At 37.4% G+C, this 20,967-nt stretch overlaps 1 protein-coding gene across 4 annotated transcripts in view; it reads left to right on the top strand.

The window, feature by feature from the left end:
* Nucleotides 1-20,967, top strand: part of GOLGA4 (golgin A4) — a 71,702-nt gene that overhangs the window by 43,146 nt on the left and 7,589 nt on the right. For all 4 annotated transcript variants that reach the window (XM_063325552.1, XM_063325551.1, XM_063325550.1 and 1 more), the window contains 8 exons: nucleotides 771-5,065; nucleotides 5,798-5,919; nucleotides 6,962-7,092; nucleotides 11,049-11,162; nucleotides 14,501-14,521; nucleotides 14,695-14,763; nucleotides 15,362-15,437; nucleotides 17,771-17,874. In XM_063325552.1, coding sequence (XP_063181622.1) covers nucleotides 771-5,065; nucleotides 5,798-5,919; nucleotides 6,962-7,092; nucleotides 11,049-11,162; nucleotides 14,501-14,521; nucleotides 14,695-14,763; nucleotides 15,362-15,437; nucleotides 17,771-17,874 — 4,932 coding nt within the window. The remainder of the gene's footprint in view (nucleotides 1-770; nucleotides 5,066-5,797; nucleotides 5,920-6,961; nucleotides 7,093-11,048; nucleotides 11,163-14,500; nucleotides 14,522-14,694; nucleotides 14,764-15,361; nucleotides 15,438-17,770; nucleotides 17,875-20,967) is intronic.

The raw sequence follows: 20,967 nt of genomic DNA, 5'->3' as shown, positions 1-20,967 counted from the left end.
ATCTCACAGTGCTTCTTAGAGTGACAGACATTTAATGTATTGTCGTGGTATGCTGCAGCCCCTAGTTTTTACAAGATCAGATGTGAAAATACAGAAATACATTCACTTCATGTCATGGGATATGAATTTGTATCCGTCTACGTAATTTTTATGTATGTTATACAGGAGAGTTAAACTTTTAAACTGTTTAATTTCTGGGTAATGCTACCATACAAACACTTAGAAGGATACTTAAATTTTTGAAGTCCTTTGCTTTATGTAATGGGTAAGACTGTATGCAAGTTTGTACATCATGCCATTATTCCCAAATATTAGTTTGGAAGTTTGCCTATAGAAGCATTTTAACTTTACAGCAGCATTTCCATGAGAGGTAGAATTAAGATAAATCAGTAGATAAGTACAAAGCTCCATAATACTTGTGTAGACTCCTGATACGTTTCATCCTGTGTATTGATACTGTAGCTTAATAGGAAAATGTGAACCTATCTCTCATAAATATAATGTGAATTATTTTATTTGAATTATTTCAATTCCTTCCAAATTTTTATTCTATCTATTTTCATTGCAGTGAAATAGAAACTTTTTTATTAAATAACTAACTTACCATAATGGAAGCAAAGTTGAGAACAAAATAGATGAATGAAAGGGTTATATATAAAAAGTTGATATTGACTTAAAATAATGGAATAAGTGACTTGTAGTTACATGAACCTGGTGAGATTTTTGCCTTTTGAATACTCTCATTCTTTTAAAACTGTATTCTCTAACAGAGGATTCTTGAACTGGAAAGCTCTCTTGCAAAGTATTCACAAGACGACAGGAAGCAATCAGAGGAATTAAGTACTCTGATGGAGTCTGAAAAAAAGCAGCACAATAAGGAAATCAATGATATAGTTGAAAAACACAAGAAAGAATTGGAGAACATGAAACAGCAGCAGGAAGAGCTTTGGACAGAAAAACTTCAAATGTTAAAGCAACAACAAGTAACCGAAATAGAAAAAATGAGAGAGAAACAGGAACAAGAGATAGATACAATTTTGAAAGAGAAAGAAACAGTTTTCCGTGCACACATAGAAGAGATGAATGAAAAAACATTAGAAAAACTTGATGTGAAACAAACAGAATTAGAAGCACTGTCTTCTGAGCTGTCGGAAGCACTAAAAATACGTCACGATTTAGAGCAAGAGCTCTCAGAATTGAATAGTAAAATGTGTGAAGCAAAGAAAGAATTGGAAGGCAAGTTGGAAGAAGAGACAAAACGGCACAATGAACAGATTGAAATGATGTTAAAAGAACACGAAATGTCTATTCAAGGTGTTGAGAAGGTACACAAAGAAGAACTCAACAAACTCAAGCAGTCATTGGAGGAGAAGGACAGACATCTGGAGGAACTAAAAGCACATGAAGAAAAACTAAAGGAATCTGCAGAAAGATCTGAAGCTGAACTTTCTCAAGTGTCTGCAAAGCTAGAGGAGCTTTCAGAGTCTCATCAGAGTACTTCTAGTGAGCAGGCAAAGATTTATGAAGAGGAATTAGCAAAGCTGCAGCAAAAACTGACAGATCTTGAAGGTGAAAAATTGCAACTTAGTGAGCAGCTAGAAAGAACTGAATCCCAGCTGAATGAAGTCAAGAATGAGTTAGAGGCATATGTCTCTCAGGTGCATGAACTGAAGCAGCGTTTGCAAGAAGAAAGCAATGAAAATACACAAAAAGTAACCTCTGTAACACAACAATATGAATGTCAACTGAAGGATATACAAAGAGAGGCTGAAGAGACAAAGAGAAGTCTAACTGACAAGGAAAACGAAATTGAACATATGAAGAAGTTACAGAACAAGCAAGTCGAAGAGCTTAAACAGCAGCTGTTAGCCGGAGAGGAGAGAATTAGTGCTTTACAAGGAGAATATGAAAGTAAACTAAAACGTCAGGAGAACAAAATGGAGAAAATTAAACAGAAATCAAAAGATATGCAGGAAGCTTTCAAAAAGAAACTTGCTGAGCAGGAAGCTAAACTCAAAAAAGAGCTTGAAAACAAGCAGTTGGAGTTTAGTCAGAAAGAGAGCGAATTCAATGCTAAAATGTTGGAAATGGCACATGCCAGCTCAGCTGGAATCAATGATGCCGTGTCAAAACTGGAATCTAATCAGAAAGAGCAACTAGAGAGTCTTGCAGAGGCTCATAGGAGGCAGTTGGAAGAAATTACCCAGAGTTGGGAGAAGAAACTCAATCAGCAGGTTGAAGAACTTCAGGAAAAACATGAAATGGAACTGCAAGAGAAAGAGCAGGAGGTTGGAGACCTGAAACAGAAACTTGCCACCTTCAGTGCTGAGAAGGAGGACTCCAGAACAGAAATAACCCGACTGAAGGAAGAACAGGTGAAAAGGGAGGAGTCCCTGAAAGAACTGCAAGAGCAACTAAAGCAGTCAGTAGCTAAGGTGAATGCTTTGTCTGATACGGAAAGTGACCTGAAAACACAGTTGAAAAAATTGGAAAGTGATCTTAATCAGTCCCTGAAAGAGCAGTCAGAACTTCAGGAACAGGTCAGTAAACAGAAAGCAGTTGAAGAAAACGACAAAGCCAAAATTACTGAGCTGGCTGATATGCTGAAAACACTTGAGGAGAAACTCCAAACTGTGCAGTCTTCTCAGAATAAAGATCATGAAAATTATAAGAAAAAAATAGAGGCAATTCAGCTAAAAGAAATTGAGTTTAAGAAGCGGTCAGAAGAACTTGAAGCCCAGTTAGATGCTTATTGGAAGAATGCTGAAGCTTTATTGCAAACAAAAAACAATGAATTAATTGAAAAATGTAATGAAAAAATTGCCATAGTAACATGCAAAATTGCGGATTGCGAGCGCCGAACTGCAAAAGTTAAAGAAGCAGTAATAATTAAAGTGAGTAAGATTCCTGAACTAGAAGCTCAACTTAGAGAAATAACTGAGCATCATTCTGCTGCAAGTACTTCTTTGCAAAAGTCAATGCAACAGCTGCAAGAGAAGGACGATTTAATTATGTCCATGAGAGCTGACATTGAAGGACTTGTAACAGAAAAGGAACAATTGCAAAAAGAAGGAGGGCATCAGCAGCAAGCAGCATCAGAAAAAGAAACTTGCATAACACAGCTGAGGAAAGAGTTATCTGAAAATATCAATGCTGTCACCTCGATGAAGGAGGAACTCCAGGAAAAAGAATCTGAGATCTCTGCTCTTAACAAAACAATTGATGACCTTAATGTTAGACTTGAAAGCACAATAAGTTTAACGGAGAAGGAAGCAGCCATGTCTCTGTTAAGCAAGCAACATCAAGAGGATCGGTTGCAGTTGTTAAACCAAGTACAGGAGTTGTCATCCAGAGTTGAGGTGCTGAGTCAAGAAAAAGCATCAGCTCTTGAGCAGGTAGATCATTGCACGGCCAAGCTGTCAGAGTGGAAGACGAAAGCACAAACCAGGTTTACACAAAATCATGATACTATTAAAGATTTGCAGAGCAAACTTGAATTAAGCAATACTGAAGCCAATAAAAAAGATGAAGAGCTAAATAAACTGAAAGAGCAGCTGGCTAAACAAAGCAAGAATCTGGATAGTTTAAGAAGTGAATTGGAACAAAAGCAAAACAGGAGGGAAAAGCAAGAAAGTGAGTTAAGTGCAAAGTTAAAAAACCAAGCAGCAAGAATTGCCGAACTAGAAGAACACGTTGCTCAGAAAACTTCAGAAAATGATTCCTTGATGGAGGAACTTAAAAAATATAATGAACAAAAAGACACAGAGCAGAAAGAGATAGCTTGGCAACTCCAGCAGGCAGAGAAGGTGGCTTTTGAAAAGGACAATAGATTTAAGGAGGCTGAAGAAAAAGCGCTCAATCTTGAGAGGCAAATAGATTCACTGAAAGCTGAATTTGAAGCAAAGGAGAAAGAATTTGATCAAATGAAATCAGCAATGCTTAAAAGCAAAGAGAAAGAACTGAAAGAATTAGAAGAGAGACTAAATGCAGAAAACAGCACTAAGCTGGCAGATCTGAAAAAGAAGGCAGAGCAAAAAATCGGTTCTATTAAAAAGCAATTGATGTCTCAGATGGAAGAAAAGGAACAGGAATATAAGCAAGATAGAGAAAATCAGTTAAGAGACTTGGAACAAAAATTACAGGAGAGAGAGGCCAAGATCGAGTCCTTAGAAGAAAAAATTAAGTCAACAAGAGATTCCACAGAATTAGAGAAAGAAATGCTGCAAAAAGTAGAGAGTGTAAAAGCTGCTGTAGAACAAGAAAAAAATAAAATGCTTGAGAGTGTCCAACAGACATATGAAAAGAAAATACACGTGTTACAGAAGGGCTTAACAGAAAAAGATGAATTGTTGCACAAGTATGAAAAGGAACAACAAGAGAGTAATGACACTCATCTAGAACTGCAAAACAAACAGGAAGAACTCCTTAAAAAATTAGAATGTGTTGAGAAGAGCCATCAGGAGGAGCAGAGTAGGACTGAAAGCCTCAGGAAAGAACTTGAGGAGCAAACCAAAAAATACTCGCTGTTAGCGGATGAGCATGCTCGTTGTGGTGATGATTTAGCAAGCAGTAGAGAAGAGTTAAAAGCTAAAGAACGAAAACATCTTGATATGGAGAACGTAATTGGAGATTTCCAGAAAAAATTGCAGGAGAAGGAGGCAGTCAGTCAGTCTTTAGAACAGAAGATAAAAGAGTTGGAAAATAATCTGCTGAAGGAAAAGGAAGCGCATAAGACTGAAATGGAAGATAGGAGTTTGAGATACGAAGAAAAGCTAAAAAGTTTACAGCAACAGTTGGATGAAAAAAATGACAGTCTGAAAGCTTTTGAGGAAAATGCTGAAGAAAAGGCTAAATCTGGTTCGGAGCTGCAGAATTTACTAGGTGATATGCAGAACCAGCAGAAGGACTTGCAGGCTAAACTGGAAGAGACTGAAAGGGAGAAACAGAAACTACGCAAAGAAGTGAGTAATCTTCAAAAAGACTTACGTACTCTGCGAAAGGAACATCAGCAGGAGCTTGACATAGTAAAGAAGGAGTCCTTAGAAGAAATGGAGCAGAAAATCAGGTAAATTCTTTTTCCTAGTCTTGTTGCCATTTCATTGCTGTATCTTTAACTACTAAAACCTCAAGAACTTTTTAAAGCTCAATTTGTAACAATGAAATAATGACTGGTATTTTTCTAAATAGACTTATAGAAACATCAAGAAAAGTGCTACTCGAAAGTAGGACTTCATGAATGCCGTTTGAGTCATCAGTTTAAAAAGTGGTTTGTCTTTTGGCAAAGTATGCTGCTTTTCATTTGTTTTAGAGATGGTCATTTTCAGCATTGCCAGAACGTAAAATATAATTCTGTTTTCCTTAAACAGGAAACAAAGTTTATTAAAACATTAGTACTGAGAGCTTTATGTTCAAATGATATCAAGAATTGTTCATGCGTACTGCACAAAAATGTGGTATACTGCTCAGCACTCTAGTAGCTTCTCAAGCAAGCAATTCCCTAAAAATTCTGCACATTCTTTACTGCTGGTTCTTCTTCTTCCTCAGAGAAAACTCTGGCTTCTGCAAGGATTCAATTCTGGGTTGTTTTTTTAAAAGAAACACCTATGCCTTGCAGGTCAATTCAGTGGGAGAGGAACAAAAAGCCTCCCTGAATCCCACAGAATCCATGTAATTCAAAACCATCCCATTCTAAAATAGTTTTGGAGAAATTCCCAGATCTCCTACCTTGCTAAACTGTTCTTGCACTCTCTTTTAACATTTTATTTCCTCAGTCTGTTTTTTTGACATTTTTGTACAGATGTGAACAAGAAGACCTTGAGTTGAAGCACAGCTCCGCCTTAAAGCAGTTAATGAGAGAGTTCAATACTCAGCTGGCTCAAAAAGAAAGCGAATTGGAAGCAGCAGTAAAAGAGGCGATCAGTAAGTGAAATACTAATATAATTGTAATCAGTAGAATGGCCAGAAAACAAAATCTTCAGCTGTTTTGGGGAAGGGGTTTTACCTGCGACTCTGATAAAGACGACGTGTGTTTTATGACTGCCTAGAGAACACAGGGAAGGAACTTCTTTTGCTCAGGAAATAACATATAAATGTTAATTGTAACACAATTAGGCAAACACGTGTGTAGCTATTCTTCCTTGCCCTGGAGGATGGCAGATCTGGCACTCTGTTTGCATCTGTCATGGCAAGAGTTACCCCTTGATAGCCATAGGTACTACCTTTTTATCATACGTACAAAATAAAAACAAAAAGGAGATTATGGTTTTAGAGGGGAAAACATGTTGGTAAGTTTTCATTGTAATACTACTTAGGCTTCAGCAATACAAACCTTTAACACTTCATTGTTGAATATATGGCACTGAAGGGTGCCTTTTAGAGACACTTAAATCCATACGCGAATCAGAATTGCATTTTCTTAGCTGTGTCTTGCAGACTTCGTTCACTGTAACCACTAACAGGCACCAACTGGATATCATGTCTGATATATCGTATGGTTATAACTGGAGTACATCATATTTCAACTTCTCTGTCCATCTTTTGGCACCATAGTGTAAGTTGGAGGTCGGAGAAGTGAGCGGAAAGTATCTTTTGACTACACAGTTACTGGAAGTACCCCTACATGTGAGGAATTTCTGAAGATTTGCAGGTGTTTCGATCACTTCTCTAGATAAAGTAGAAGACAGAAGTCATTGATAAATACTGGTTGTGAACTTAACTTTTAGAGAAAAGTTCCAGCAGATATTAAAATTTGCTGTGGAGACCAGACTGCAGACAACAAACTTCATACTTGTTCGGATCAAGTGACATAATTATCACTGTCTGTGAAAAATGAATTTTCTTGACAAGTTTTCCTTATAGATGCCTTCCACAGTTGTCTTTAAGCTTTTTTAAATTCTGCTGTGACAGAATTTAATAAAATAAATATGCTTTTTTTTATATCACCTGACTCTTTTTTTTATAGGTAAAGCCCAGGAGGTCGAAACTGAATTGATCGAAAATCATCACATAGAGACAACACAGTTGCATAAAAAAATTGCTGAAAAAGATGATGATCTAAAAAGGACTGTGAAGAAATATGAAGAAATCCTTGAGGTATCTTTCTGAAAAGTGATAATGACTACATACATTTTAAAATAACTCTTTCCCGTGTTTCATTGAACAATTAGACAGAAAAACTGTAATTCTTTCTAGTAAAGATCTTACTGCTTGAATTACGCTTGATATGTGTGGTGGCCTAGCTTGCAGTTAAACGTTTGTTTCTGTGTTTTATGAACATGAAAAAACACCAGCAATTAAGCCCTAGCTCTGATCATTCAATAAAAATTATACAGTTAGATCCTTATGTCCTTGAACAGTTTGTGTTCTGGATTGACATGAGAAAAGCAAGTGAGTTAAATATAAGCTTTACTAGAGTTGTGGTGGTGGTGATAGAGTGTCTGTGAGTCAGCCTCACTCTCTAGCAGCTTCCTCTGATGCTCTGTCCAGGTTGCCACCATAGTCCTTAAAGTGCATAGTCCTATGCAGGGTGCAGCCTGTTCGCATAAGTGTTGTGCTACTAAGGCTTTCATTTTCACTTGTATGTGAACAGTTTGTCCGCATGATATTTGCGAATAGACACAGTTTTGCTCTAGTAACATTTCCACCAGAAGTTAGCAGCCAACTTCAGTCTAAAGATACTTTGCCATCCAATGATGCCTCCTGTTTTAGCCAAGTATATTGTCCCAGCCCTACGTGTTGGGCAACAAAAGATTGAATGCTTTTTGGTGCTATCATCCTGAGGTGCAGGCTTTAATTTTGCTAATCTTAGTCCTGTTTGCACAAATTATTAAATAAAAAAGAACGTCCCTTGAATAGAGAGAGTAGTAATAAATGTAAATGAACTTCTGTTTGTTTATGCTCAGTTACCAGCTCAGAGAGCTCTGTACTGAGCATGACTGAATGTTTAATACTAAAAATTTCAATCTCGTAGGCAGGTTGGTGTGTTCCACTCTGATTTTTTTTTTTTGAACTCCAAGCAAGTTGGATGAGATGGTAGGGTTTTAAATTCAGAGTCCCCTTCTTTTGTTTCCTAATTTAGAAAAATTGCACCATATAAAACAGTTGAGATAATTTTATTTTTTTTTTTGTACCATAGGTCTAAGTTCTGCATTTCTGGAGGATTTATATTTCTCTTAGCTGAATGCACGATGTGTTGCCATTCAGGTCCTTACTTTACAGACCTAAATAGGTCTGTGATTTGAAGTCATCCAGATGTAATTCCTCTGTGTTTTCTGATGCATTCAGTCTGTCCCTATGTCACAAACATGCACACCATACTCAATGTATGATCTTGAAGGTTTAGGCTAATTTGACTTCTGTGCGGTTGGAGGACATAACAGTTATTTTTTTTGCATCTCTTTGGTGATGGTGATGCCTGCACCTGCAATAAGGTGCAGTTTGGTATTTTAAATTTCACAGTACATGTTTTATTTTTTAGGTAATGGCATATGTGTATGTGTTTGTTTCTGTTATTTTAGGGACGGAAAAAAAGTTAGAGAATTTGTTACCTTTTTCCCTGAAAAAGTATTGCAAGCATCTCAAAAGTTAAGAAATATTTATGTTATACTGAGTGTGTGTCATACGTATTGAGATTTCTGATAGAAATAGGAACATAAGCATCGGCAGATGTATGGTTTTTCTCAGTTTAGCCTAAATTTACCAGTTATTACCCCACTTATACCTGACTTGGCTTGTGATAGGTTTGAGAAATTTTGCATAAAGACATTTATGTAGAGAGGTTTGTCTCTGTCATAAATGGTAAGAAGATGAAGCAAAAATAATGCCAGTGGCAAGAATGGATTTTGCTCATATAACTCTATAGCTCTTTGTTGCATTTTAAACAAGGTTAATGACGCTAAAAATTAGTCTAACTTGATTTGAGTATATGCTCTTAAAGACCACCAAGAATCATTCAGTCTGTTAGACTTAATATGATTTATTGGTGAAGTGCTCCCCTGGTACTTCTCTTGCTTTATCTAGTGTTTGCTTGTCTTTCATAAACACTTTTATCACATAAGATTTCATGAAAGTCTCGCTAATTAAAGGACTTGTAAATCAGCATTGCCTGTAATTTGAGGCCTAAGTCTTTTTTCTTCAACTGAAGTATATAATTAGAGAAAATTTGAATGTTTTGCTCCAGCTAGCTTATTTTAAGCCTATCTGTGAGCTAAAAATAAAATCTCTAACTTCAGGTGTTATCTTCTTTCCTTTGTCGCAATGCCTCCCATGTGCATACAGGATAGGCCTTGTGCGATTTGGGAAATCACGACTTCATTGAAGTCTTAGCTTTTCAGCGTATGCCAGATGCTGTATAGAACAGTAAGTTCTTATTGTAAATACAGATTCTGTAGCATGTTGAAACCCCAGGTGATCTCTAATTATTTCAAATTTTAAATTATAATCTCTATTCAGGGGTTTATAAAAGTAATGGCTCACAGGTAGGTCCCTTTTACGGAAGCGTCATTCATCATTTTGATTTGAATTTCTTGTCTGCATTTCAACTACCTTCTATGACTAAGGATGATGCGCATGCAATTTCGATTTATTTCAGTGAACAGTGGTCTAGAAATTGTAAGAATTTAGATTCCCGATGTGTAAAAAAAAAAAAAAAAAAAAAAAAAAAAAAAAAAACAACCCAAGGGAAAACAGAAGCAACTGAATATGCCAGGTATTGAGGGTTTTTAACTAGAGGAATATAACAATCTATAAAAGAATCTTAGAAAAGGTAAATTGTTGATGTATTTTTGAGGGCATAGAAAAATCACATGAATGAATAAAAAAATAACGCTGTTTGGAGATCATGATGTTTGAGCAAGGCTTTTATTGAATGTGGATATTCTTAAAACTTCTAGGCCGTAAAACTTGCTCAGGTACTGTGACTTTCCGTTCAGTAGGTTTTTTTGGGGAGGTTGCTTTGTTTCTTTTTGGTAGTGGTTTTTGAGCTGAGAGGCTGCATGGGGGGGGTGTTTATTCTTAAGTAGGGTGCAAGGAGCATGTTAAAAAGTGGCCTTACGGGAAATAATTCTTTTTCTACTTATGGCATACCCTAAATCCGTTAAGCCTGGATCAGTTTTCTAGTTCTGCACTTACATCTGCAGTGAATATTCTGTATCATTCTGCTTGTACTCTTAGGGTTTGAATGGAATAAAATTTTGATCAGCAGTTCTGTTCTTGATAACAGTTGATTAATTGTACTAATTTGATCTGAAGCGCTACCGCATAGCAGAGCGGGCAGCTCGCTGCCCTCAGTGGTTAGCATGAGTGAAACTAGAGTTTCAGTTTAGTTCAGTGATGAAGGCATGCACTTTGAATTGGAGTGCTGTTTTATAAGCTGCCTAATGTGTTATCTCCCAGAAAGGCCAGAGGGGGCACAATTTTAAAAAGTGCCATATAGGTCGATTAACTTGCTAGGATTTGAGTCGTCATATTTTTCTCCTATAATTGTACTCTTCACACTGTCATAAAACAGGCAGGAAGAGTTCGTTTCCTCCCTACCATTCTTGCTCCACAGTGCCCTCCAAACTCCTGTGAACGGGAAATTGATGTTTCTGGAAATATGCTTAAAATTGCTTTAGGAACATCTTTGTGAAAATGAGTGAGGAAGGGATTTAAGTCCTTGTTACTTGCAGAGTATAGGAAGTATCTCTGCATCATCTCGGTGTCCCTTTCATGAGGGTCATACAAGCAAGCACAGCCTCTTCAGCAATACACTTAATGGGTTATACCCAAATGTTATTTTAGTGCCTTATAGAAATAGCTCTTTTTTTGTAATTTGCAAAAAACTAACTGCAATCTTAACTGTGTAAGTTTAATTGTCGAAGGCCTGCAAAATCTTGTTAAACTCCTATGTTTGTTTCTGCAGTCCTGTAGCATAACTACTTTATACTGAATTTCAAGCATATTCTTTCTGTGTATAGCATAACTGTTTTTTTGATTGCTTTCTGTCCACTGTAGTTAAGGTTTTGAGGGGTTAGTTTAATTGTATAATTTTTTTTTCCTATATTTTGAAGGCTCGTGAAGAAGAGATGACAGCAAAAGTTCAGGAGTTGCAGGCACAGCTAGAAGACTTGCAAAAGGAATACAAACAAAGGATGGCAGAAGAGGAACATTGGAACAGTGAAAAAGTGAGCTGGCACTAACGTTTATATCTTTAGGTGTGAAATGCTTAGTCTTCATGAAATTCTCTAGTTTGCTCTTAATTGGATTTTATTTATATATCTGGCCTTCACTGTCCCATACAGTTTCTGTTCTTTCAGATGTTAACTTCTTCAAAAGTGAACCTCTTTAGAATCTGCATTACTTGATGCTACCTTTTTTAATGGTATGCTAAAAAGTCCGGTTGTGTTGTGATTATTAGCGTTGGGGTTTTGTCCTCTACATGTGTCTTCATGTTGACTTTATTGGAAGCCCTTTAGAAGGAAAGGAAATGGCATTATGTCGTTTTTAATGGGTTTATTTTTTAAAATTCAAATTCCATAGGGCTCTGAAATAGTGCCTTGAAAATATCAATTACGGACAGAGAGGTCTTCATTCAAAGAAGACTGAGCGCATACTTTTGCCTTTCTGAGACCGCATTTCAGTTTAAGGAATTCTTTGATGAAAATATTACTAGTTATTATTACACTAAGAAGAGGAAAACTGTATGAGGTCTTGAGTCACTGATGAGAATTCATATTAACCTTATTTTTAAATATTTTTTTTGACAGCAGGCAGCAATGGAGATACTAAATATATTTATTTGACACTACAAACTTACAGTACAAATTATCTCATTGCCCTAATGTTTGTCCCTTCTGCCTTGGACTTGCTTACCACACCCTTTATATTACTTTTACTAACTTTTCCGTGACATGAGTGTTGTTTTCATAACAAAAAGCAGAAATAGTTGTATCAGATTGCCTTGTATTCTTAATCAAGCCTTGTCCACCCACTGACGATAATCTTATGAAAGCTTATTATCTGGAGGAAGATTCTTTAAGAGACTCCTAAACTCTAAAATATAATTCTGAAAAATATGAAGAGTACTTTATCTTTAGGACTCCTTCATTACCTGTTTCACTGCTTACTTCATTAATGAAGCTAAAATACAGGTGTCATATTATACACGCATCTTCAGGATTACATATTCACTGATAGGACAGGAAAGTTGTATCAAAACTATACACCATCAACAGTATTTCATGTATTTCTCAGTTCTTTCCAGAAATGCATCACACAGATTTGCAATGGTAGCATAGAGCTGTAAAATATTTGAATATTGCAAATATTACATCTCTATGTAAAGGTGAATGAATCTGCTTACAATAAACAAAATAAAAAGATAATTTTGCCTGTCTTCGGAATCTTGTCCACAGTTCTGTACTCCTTGGAGTGTCTCTGGCAGACTTTGGAGAAACTCAAAGGAGTTGTTCCATCTGTGATATAAACCAGTTGAGAGAACTCCATTGCTCATAAATAGCTTTGTTTTAAAGAATAAATGATGTCTCATTTGGAGGGGAGGAAAACCAGGGTTGTGTGGTAGTGCATGTACTTTAGTACAGTTAAAGCATCTAGGTTTGAAGTACTTGCAGAATAAGAACGGGATTTTTTGGCGACTGTAAGGCAGTTAAAAATCCATGATTTCGCTGGCATACAGGCATCAAGCTTTCTTGAATAATTTTGAGAATTCCAAGTAAATTCAAATTTAGCAAATTTTTCACAAGATTTATTTTGCATAACTCTGATTTAACTGAATGTGAATTTCTTATTTCATACTATTTTCAATGGTGGCTTTGTCTCAAAACAATATAACTATTCTAATAGTCAGATGATGCTATTGAATGTGCAGGTGGCTCCTGGTACATCTTCTGGTTCAGTCAAAGCTCAAATATTTAGAGTGCTGTGAGTAAATGAGCTTCAGTTCTTGTTTTACCAATATTTCAGAATTGGATTCTCATTCTTTGATACAGTCTGTCGGGTGGTAGTTTTCTCTTTTCCTCTTTAGAAATTAAGGTTTGTTGTTCTTCTTAATTCTTACCTGTCTTAATTTCTCCATTGCCTGTCCTCAGTATGTCTGTAGGAAGCTAATTTTGCTATTACTTGGTACAGTAGCATATATTTGCAATGGATACAATTGTATATATGTGCAACGTTACAGAGCTAGATGAGAAAATTGAACAGGACTTGTGGACCTTACCCACATACCTGAGCAGAAGTGTACAAATCCACATCTGGATTTCACATGTGCATTCATGTGAACTCTCATCATCTTATATTTGCTGTGGTATCTTTTGTCTCACCTTCTTTTTTTATTCTGTTGCATTGTAACATTTTTCTCTTTTCTTTATTTTTTTTCATTCAGCAATAGTAGTAAAACGCTCATAATTTTTCCATTGACTGGAATCAACTTCTGTGGGCAATTGGTACCCTTGTTGTCCAAAGTTGGAGTCTCCCAAGTCACAGAAGTTTGTCTTATAAAACTTCCGGTGCTGCTTGTTGTCAGTCTAGGCCAAACATCATACGTAACACATCCACTTTGACATGAAGTGTAACTATACATTTGAACAATATTTTTCTGACTGTGATAAACAGTTGGCAAATACTAACAGCCTTAAGTGTCTGGTGAGACTGAGCTCTTCAGAAGCAAGAATTGCACTTGCAGGTTTGAGATCCATCGAGGAATTATTTTCCCCTATATTCTGTTTGCAGAGCGTAGGAAAACCCACGGGCTTTGTAAACCTGCAGAGATGGGGAATAGCTTTCATTTTCAACAGAATTCCAAAGAGGCTCAGGAAGAAACAGCCACTTCTGTATAAAGGTTTAGGTTACCTTAGAAAAAAATAAACCATTTTGCACACAAATGATTTGATGTTAAAATGATTTACAACCTTGAGTTATACCTATGACTACTAAAACATTATTTTTCTTAAAGTTTGAACATCAAAAGATAGAGATTTCAGCTTAGAATTGTTTCTGTACTTCGTAAACATTGCTATCTTTGCAAGACTTCCAGCTAATGAAGCTCTTAAGCTGAAGCTATTTTCGGATAAACGTTCACATTTATCTTGGAGAACTAAGGAAGAAGATTCAATATTGTGAATAGTATTAATAGTAGTTAGGGTTTTCCTGGTGTGTGCTTAATACTCGTTCAATTACCATTCATCTCCAATACGCATTTTGTAAAGATACGTAAATACTAAGTTCCTGAAGTTACGTTTATGATCATTGTCTTACAGAATCAAATGAGAGAATTTAAATATAAGCTTTCTGTACTGTCAGTACAAATAAGTTAAACTCTATTTATGGGACTGCTTATTTTTATAAGTGTATGTGTGATTTGGTCATTTCTGTTTTTATCATCCTTAATTAACACATTGTCTCGGAACTAGGTGATCAGTATTTCATTTTTTCTTACCTGTGTCCAGTGCTTGATATACTCAGTATTTTTCATACATTTTAATCTAAATTTTTTTTGTTGTTCTAGGTCACAATAACAGAACTTCAGGTAAGTCTTACTGATTCTTTGATCTAGATAATTCTGTTTCACAGCAGTTTGAAAGCAGAAATACTGCTTATAAGTTTGTGTGTGTTAAAAGGAGAAAGAGTTTTATTGAAAAGGTACCTGTGATCTGTCTTCAGCAGTTTCTTGATGATTTCCATACGTGGCTGTTTTTTCAGGCACAGCTCGCACAGAAGACAACACTAGTCAATGATTCAAAACTGAAAGAGCAGGAGTTCAGAGAGCAGGTAAGGGTGCTGTTTGAACAAGTAAAAAGTATTCTTGCTTGATACTTTGTGTTTGCAGTATTAAAAGGTTTGTTCTTTTCAAGTGATGATGTAGCACATCTCCACACAGGTACTGTGGAAATAACATGCATGTAAACTAATTTGGACTCACACTTGCTCTCGGAAGATCTGTGCGCTTTTCAAAGTATTCCTTTATCTCCTGAGAATGAAAATACCACACGCTCTTGATACAAGTTAACAAAACATTTGCACAGTGAAAAATGGAACAGTGCACTTCATGAAGTTATGGGTCTTTTCTTTTTCTAAACTAAACTTTTTTTGATGTTAAGTACAATTTTTGTCCTTTTTTATGTATGCTTATGTATATAAAACAGATGTGTGTATATATGTGTATACATATATATGCAAAACACTTTCCCTGCATATAGATACGTGTATATACACATGTACACGCTTTTCCTTAAGTATTTTAAGGACAGTTTTTAATAACACAATTTTTAATAGAAGGAGATGATGTTTAGCTGAAAACTATTTCACTTACACTTATTTTAGCTGCTTTTGAGTATACCATTTATCACTTTGACTGTTCTCTATTTAGATTCATGTACTAGAAGACCGGCTGAAAAATTATGAGAAGAATATGTATGTCACATCAGTTGGAACACCGTACAGAGGTAAGTACGCAGTTTTCATCACAAATAAGTTTTTCATTTGTTTGAAAGATATGCTTTGGTTTATGCAATTTATTAAAATTGACAGGTTTTTTTTAAAACACTCATATAGTATTTCTATGACATCTTATCCTTGTTTTGTCTTATCTGTTATAATAGAGCTGGTGTGTGATTTTTAGATGCACAAATCACACAGCGTTTTGTTTGGTTTTTTTGTTTTGTTTTTTGTTGGTTTTTTTTATGTCGTACAGTTAGAAGAGCTCTATATCAGAGTTCTTAAGCTTTCTCTATCACCAAGAGGAGTTGTATAGGCACTGGCACTTGAAAATGGGTGTGGAAGCATTATCCATTTGTCTTGGCTAATTAAATGTACATTTTATGACTCTTTAAAACTAACAATAGAAATTTTATGGATCTTTCTTGTGTTACGTGTCTGGGCATTTGCTCTTCTTGTGAACAGAGTTTCTTTGCAAGGTCTCGTTAAAATCCCATTTCCACTTGTAACCTGTGTGTTGTGTGTCTTTGAAGGTGTTTTTGAAGCTGAAAAACCCCTGACATTTCAGGCAAATATCGGTCTCATCATTATTTGGGTCACTGTGGGCATAGGAAACACAAGAGAATAGTTATTCTATGTTACGCCTAGAGCTGTGCATGAGGAGCCCAGACCTAGGCCTGAGGGCTCCATCCAGGAGAGCAGCTCTCTGCAGGGCAGGTCCCAGGCCCACCCAGGAGACAGGGGCAGAGACGGGCACACCTACAGCATCCCCCAGGCAGGGACTGACGGCCCCGGGCGGAGCTGAGACACGGCCCCTGGGCCCTTGGCAGCAGACGCTGGGGGTGGGGGTCCCAGGGGAGGCCTCTGAGCACCCCCAGCACCCTGGCAGGAGGAGGCTTGCGCTGCTCATACGCCCTCCTGGGGGCTTTGATGGGTGACCACTTTGGAGACAAGAGTATTGGGCCACATGGACCTTCGTTCTGAGGGAGTACTGTTGTTCTTAGGCTCTTTTGGTTTAGCATGTTTTTCCACAGGTAACAGATCCGGCCTTTTTAAAAATGAATACAAGAAGCAAAACCAAAAATCCACAGGGAAATGAACAGGTATTGCTCACCTCAAAAAGATTTGTTAGCCACTCAGTTGACGGAGCACGTCGTGCTTCCGGCTGAGGGCTTCATCTTTGAGCCTTGCTCGTGTCAGAGATGTGGGGTTTTGCCGTCCTGTGGAAACCCATCTAAACTGGATGAGCAAAGACTTTCAAGAACTGCACTTCATACATGCTTTTTGAAAATTTGTTGAGATGGTCCATCTCAAAATGATGCACAGGTCTCACCCTCGTCAGCAGGTACATGCTTCCTTCCCACAAGGTGACTGAGCCAAGGCCTAGGCTGGGACATAGTTATGGGTATTCAGTGCCTTCTGCTAGTGCAGCGCTGGGAAGAAACGGCATCAGAGATTTCCTCAGTGTGTCCTGGTAGGGAAAGGAGGAGATAGGAAGAAGAACATAGTAGCATAGCATAGTTCAGGTGGAAGGGACCTACAATGACCGTCTAGTTCAACTGCCTGACCACTTCAGGGGTGACCAAAAGTTAAAGCATGGTATTAAGGGCATCGGCCTTTTAAACACTGACAGGCATGTAACATCAAACACCTCTCCAGGAAGCCAGTTCTAGGGTTTGACAACCCTCTCAGTAAAGAAATGTTTTGTCATGTCAAGGCTGAACCTCCCCTGATGGATGCAGCTTTGAGCCATTCCCACGTGTCATGGCACTGGGTACTAGGGAGAAGAGACCAGCACCTCTCTCTCCCCTTCCCCTCCTCAGGAAGCTGCAGAGAGCAGTGAGGTCACCCCTCAGCCTCCTTCCCTCCAATCTACACAAACCCTGAGTCCTCAGACACTCCTCAGAAGACATGCCTTCCAGTCCCTTCCCCAGCTTTGGTGCCTTCCTCTGGATGCACTCAAGTACCTTAACATCCTTTTTTAATGGAAAAAACCTTCATCTTTTTTTAGGTGGGGCCCAGAACTACCCACAATACTCAAGGTGAGGCCACACCAACACTAAATACAGCAGGGTAGTCACCTCTTTGGACTGGATGGTTACGCTGTGTTTGATGCACCCCAGGATGGGTTTTGCCCTCTTGGCTGCCAGGGCACACTGCTGACTCCTGTTGAGCCTCCTGTCAACCAGCACCCCCAGACCCCTTTTTTGCATCTGCTGTTACTCTGTCCTAGGTGCAGAATATCCAGCATTTGTTCCCGTTGAATTTCCTGCCATTGGTGAAGCTTGCATTCATGTGAGTGACTCTCAGTATAAATATTCTCTTATTTTTGTTTACACAGATGGAAACCTTCACCATACTGACGTTTCTCTCTTTGGGGAGCCTACTGAGTTTGAATACTTGAGGAAGGTGCTCTTTGAATATATGATGGGTCGTGAGACAAAGGTATGGGAAGTTGTCTATGGTGACATGTGATGCGGGTTAGAATACAGTTTAACATCCTTGCTGTATAGATTTGAAATACCGTGTGTTTGTGATTTGTTACATGCTGTTGATTACTGACATGGGATTTGATAGCCTTTCACATTTTTTTTTCTGAAGAGGCATGGTCCGTAGTTTAAAAACTGTCAGCATGCCAAGTTGACTGGCGGGGGAAGGAGGGTTGTCACATCTCTCACCAATGTTCCTATGAAGACAAAAACCTTTATAGGTAGATAACGGTTTTACTAGCAAAAATCCTGTTGTTAGTCAAGCTTAATGTACTTTGAAAGCTGGTATGCATAGCATTAGCAAAAATGCTCTTTTGATGTCATGATGACACAAATATGATAAATAACCGTTGGATTAAATAATAGTTTGTCAGAAGCTTGGAAGATGGTGAAATATCTCTTTAATTGTTGCTTAAAGATGTTTTACAGGGCTCCCAAATCTGTCTGCCTTGCCTAGCATAGTATTCGTTTACTCTTATGTGTTGTGAAAAGCTTCACAGTAGGCTGCTGCTTGTATGCTGCAAGCTTGTGAAATCATATCTAAGTTGGAATTTTACTGGCTTGTAACAATACTGATGCTTAGAGATTGACCAGGTTCAAAAGAGGTATGTCATAACACAAACATTTTTCTTGGATGGTAAATGCTATGTGGATGGTTTTTTTTCTGTTTGTTTGTGGTTTGGTTTTTTACTCCTCCCTGGGGTTCTTCCATTCTTTGTTGCCCTGCTTTCAACTTGGACTACTATTAAACAAAGAGGTTTTATGTAGGTTTCTGTATTAATTAGTTTTGTTCTCATTGTGCTCTGTACAGCATAAAACTTGGTCTGTGCAGGACATCTTGTCCTTATGGGATTCCTCTTCCTCTCCCTTTTTATCCCATTTTTCACTTTGATATTAATTCCTTTTTTATTAAAAACACAAATCCCTGATCCAAAGAACCCAGAATCACTCATTACCTTCTGTTCACAAGCCAGTGGCTCATTGGATGGCTCTCCTACTTTAATAACAAACAACTGAAATCATTAAAGAAAAATACGTACGTTACTGGATTTTATGATTTCGTGTTGCGAGGGACTTAGACAAGCAAAAGCGCTAAAAGACATCATCAATGTTTCAGCTTCAAACAAGTCTTGAGACTGCTGCAGACGATTATTGCAGATAGCTGATGCATGTAGCAAATTTGCATTCGAGAAAACCTCATTTGGAACCTCTTTTTCACTCATTAAGGCTGATTCTTACTGATCATCAAAACATTACTATACATGCCTCAAAACTTTGGATTATAAAGTAGTAGTGAGGGGTTTTCTCCTTTTTTAGCAGTGATGTGCTAAAATGTGCGGTTGATTTCTTCAATAACAGCAACAAACAACAACGACTGCTAAAGTAAATTGACTTTAGGTCTGTCTTCTGTCTTCCTTTCAATTGCTTAGATTAAAAGCTATACGAATAAATATATGTAATAAATTTAAGTATGTATGCATTTATATATATGTATGCATTTGTAGAAATATATACGTATTTATTTGCCCTGGAGATTACATTGTATTTAACCAGAAGATGCCATTACAACATTGCCTCCACGTTGGCTTCTAAAAAAAAAAGGTGAATATTGTTAGGAGAAAAAATAAAGCAGAAAAGATAGACATCTGGTTCCTACAATAACTCAAGAAGGCATTGTTTGAAAGTTGATATGATTGAAAGGGGAAGTATATTTAAACAAACAACCAGCAGAAAAACATTTCAAAGCACTACAATTTTTAGCTTTTGGAAGTTAGATGTAGGTAGATAAGGGAAAATGACAGAGTTCTTAAAATTGAATATGATTGTGTTCCTCTCTATTGTGTGCTCATGCCAGTTTGATTACCTCTTAGCAACTTATAATTGAGAGTAAATGGTCCGATGTATTGCAAGAAGGGAAGAATTTCTGGTATTGTCTAGACCTCTGTTATTAGCTGATCAAGACTGTAGCTGTACTGGCATTTACTAATTGAAAATTAAAATGGAATGAAGGCTAGCATTTTTAGTAATTTAAATATGAAGATACATCGGTCGCTTCACTTTTGCTTCAAAAAGTATTTTCAAGCTTATTTCATCTGCTGGTTTTCTTTCAACCATTAGGTGTATTGCTGGAAGACACTGAGCTTAGTGTCTGCTTTCATAGGGATTTCATTATATAATCTTAAATTTAGTGAACTGTGTCTTCAAAACTGGTTTTGTCCTGCTACACTGACTGGAAAACCATGTGATGGATAACATATTGTAATACACAGTCTAAGTGTGTTCGTGAAGTATTAGTGCGTGCTTTTTTCCCCTCGACACAGTCCTTGAGTTACAAGATGTGTATTGAGATTTACCTCCTCGATACAGGTATACCTTTCAGTTTTTGTTTTCCTGAACCAGACAAGGCAATTTTTTCTAATTTTCTCTTACAAGATCATTCTGGTGGCCTATCCCTGTGCGGGGTCTCCTTTTATAGTTCAGATAGGTATGCCATGTCTCAGAGGTGGCTCAGCAGTGGAACTGGTGATCTCTATAGACATTATTTCCCCTGTATGGAAAGGAGTTCAAGAGAACCTGTGCAAACTATCTAGGGTGGGTTGCCATTTACGCAGCCTGGTGAATGGCCCTAGAATCCCCATGAAGTAGAGACGTTAATGAACGCATCAGTTGCGTTACAGTGCTGGGGAGAAATGCTGAGGGTTGATAGTGGCTCAGTATCTAAGAGTCAGGAGTTATGGTTGTAACCTGTAACCTACCACATTCTTTGTAACCTCTACATGTCTTCACTGGGGGATTTTACTGTCTTGCCCTCCAGTCCAACTTTATTTTTTTGCCTTGTCCTTGGTGCAGGGTATATGAAATGAGATTGCCAGCTTTTTCTAAGCAGGCACCTTGTTCACAATATCTGAACCTGGAAATACATGGTGGCATAAACCACTAGGTCAAATTAAATAGTATTTTCTACAGACACGTGAAAGTTGCACTGTACAGCTGTACAGCACACTAAATCTGAAGTCTTCCAGAAATCCTAGATGTTCTGCTTGTAACT

This window comes from Chroicocephalus ridibundus, chromosome 2 (genome assembly GCF_963924245.1).
Source record: "Chroicocephalus ridibundus chromosome 2, bChrRid1.1, whole genome shotgun sequence".
NCBI classification, from domain to species: domain Eukaryota; kingdom Metazoa; phylum Chordata; class Aves; order Charadriiformes; family Laridae; genus Chroicocephalus; species Chroicocephalus ridibundus.
Note: the sequence above shows the minus strand (reverse complement) of the source record. Positions and strands in the feature narration are given on the sequence as shown.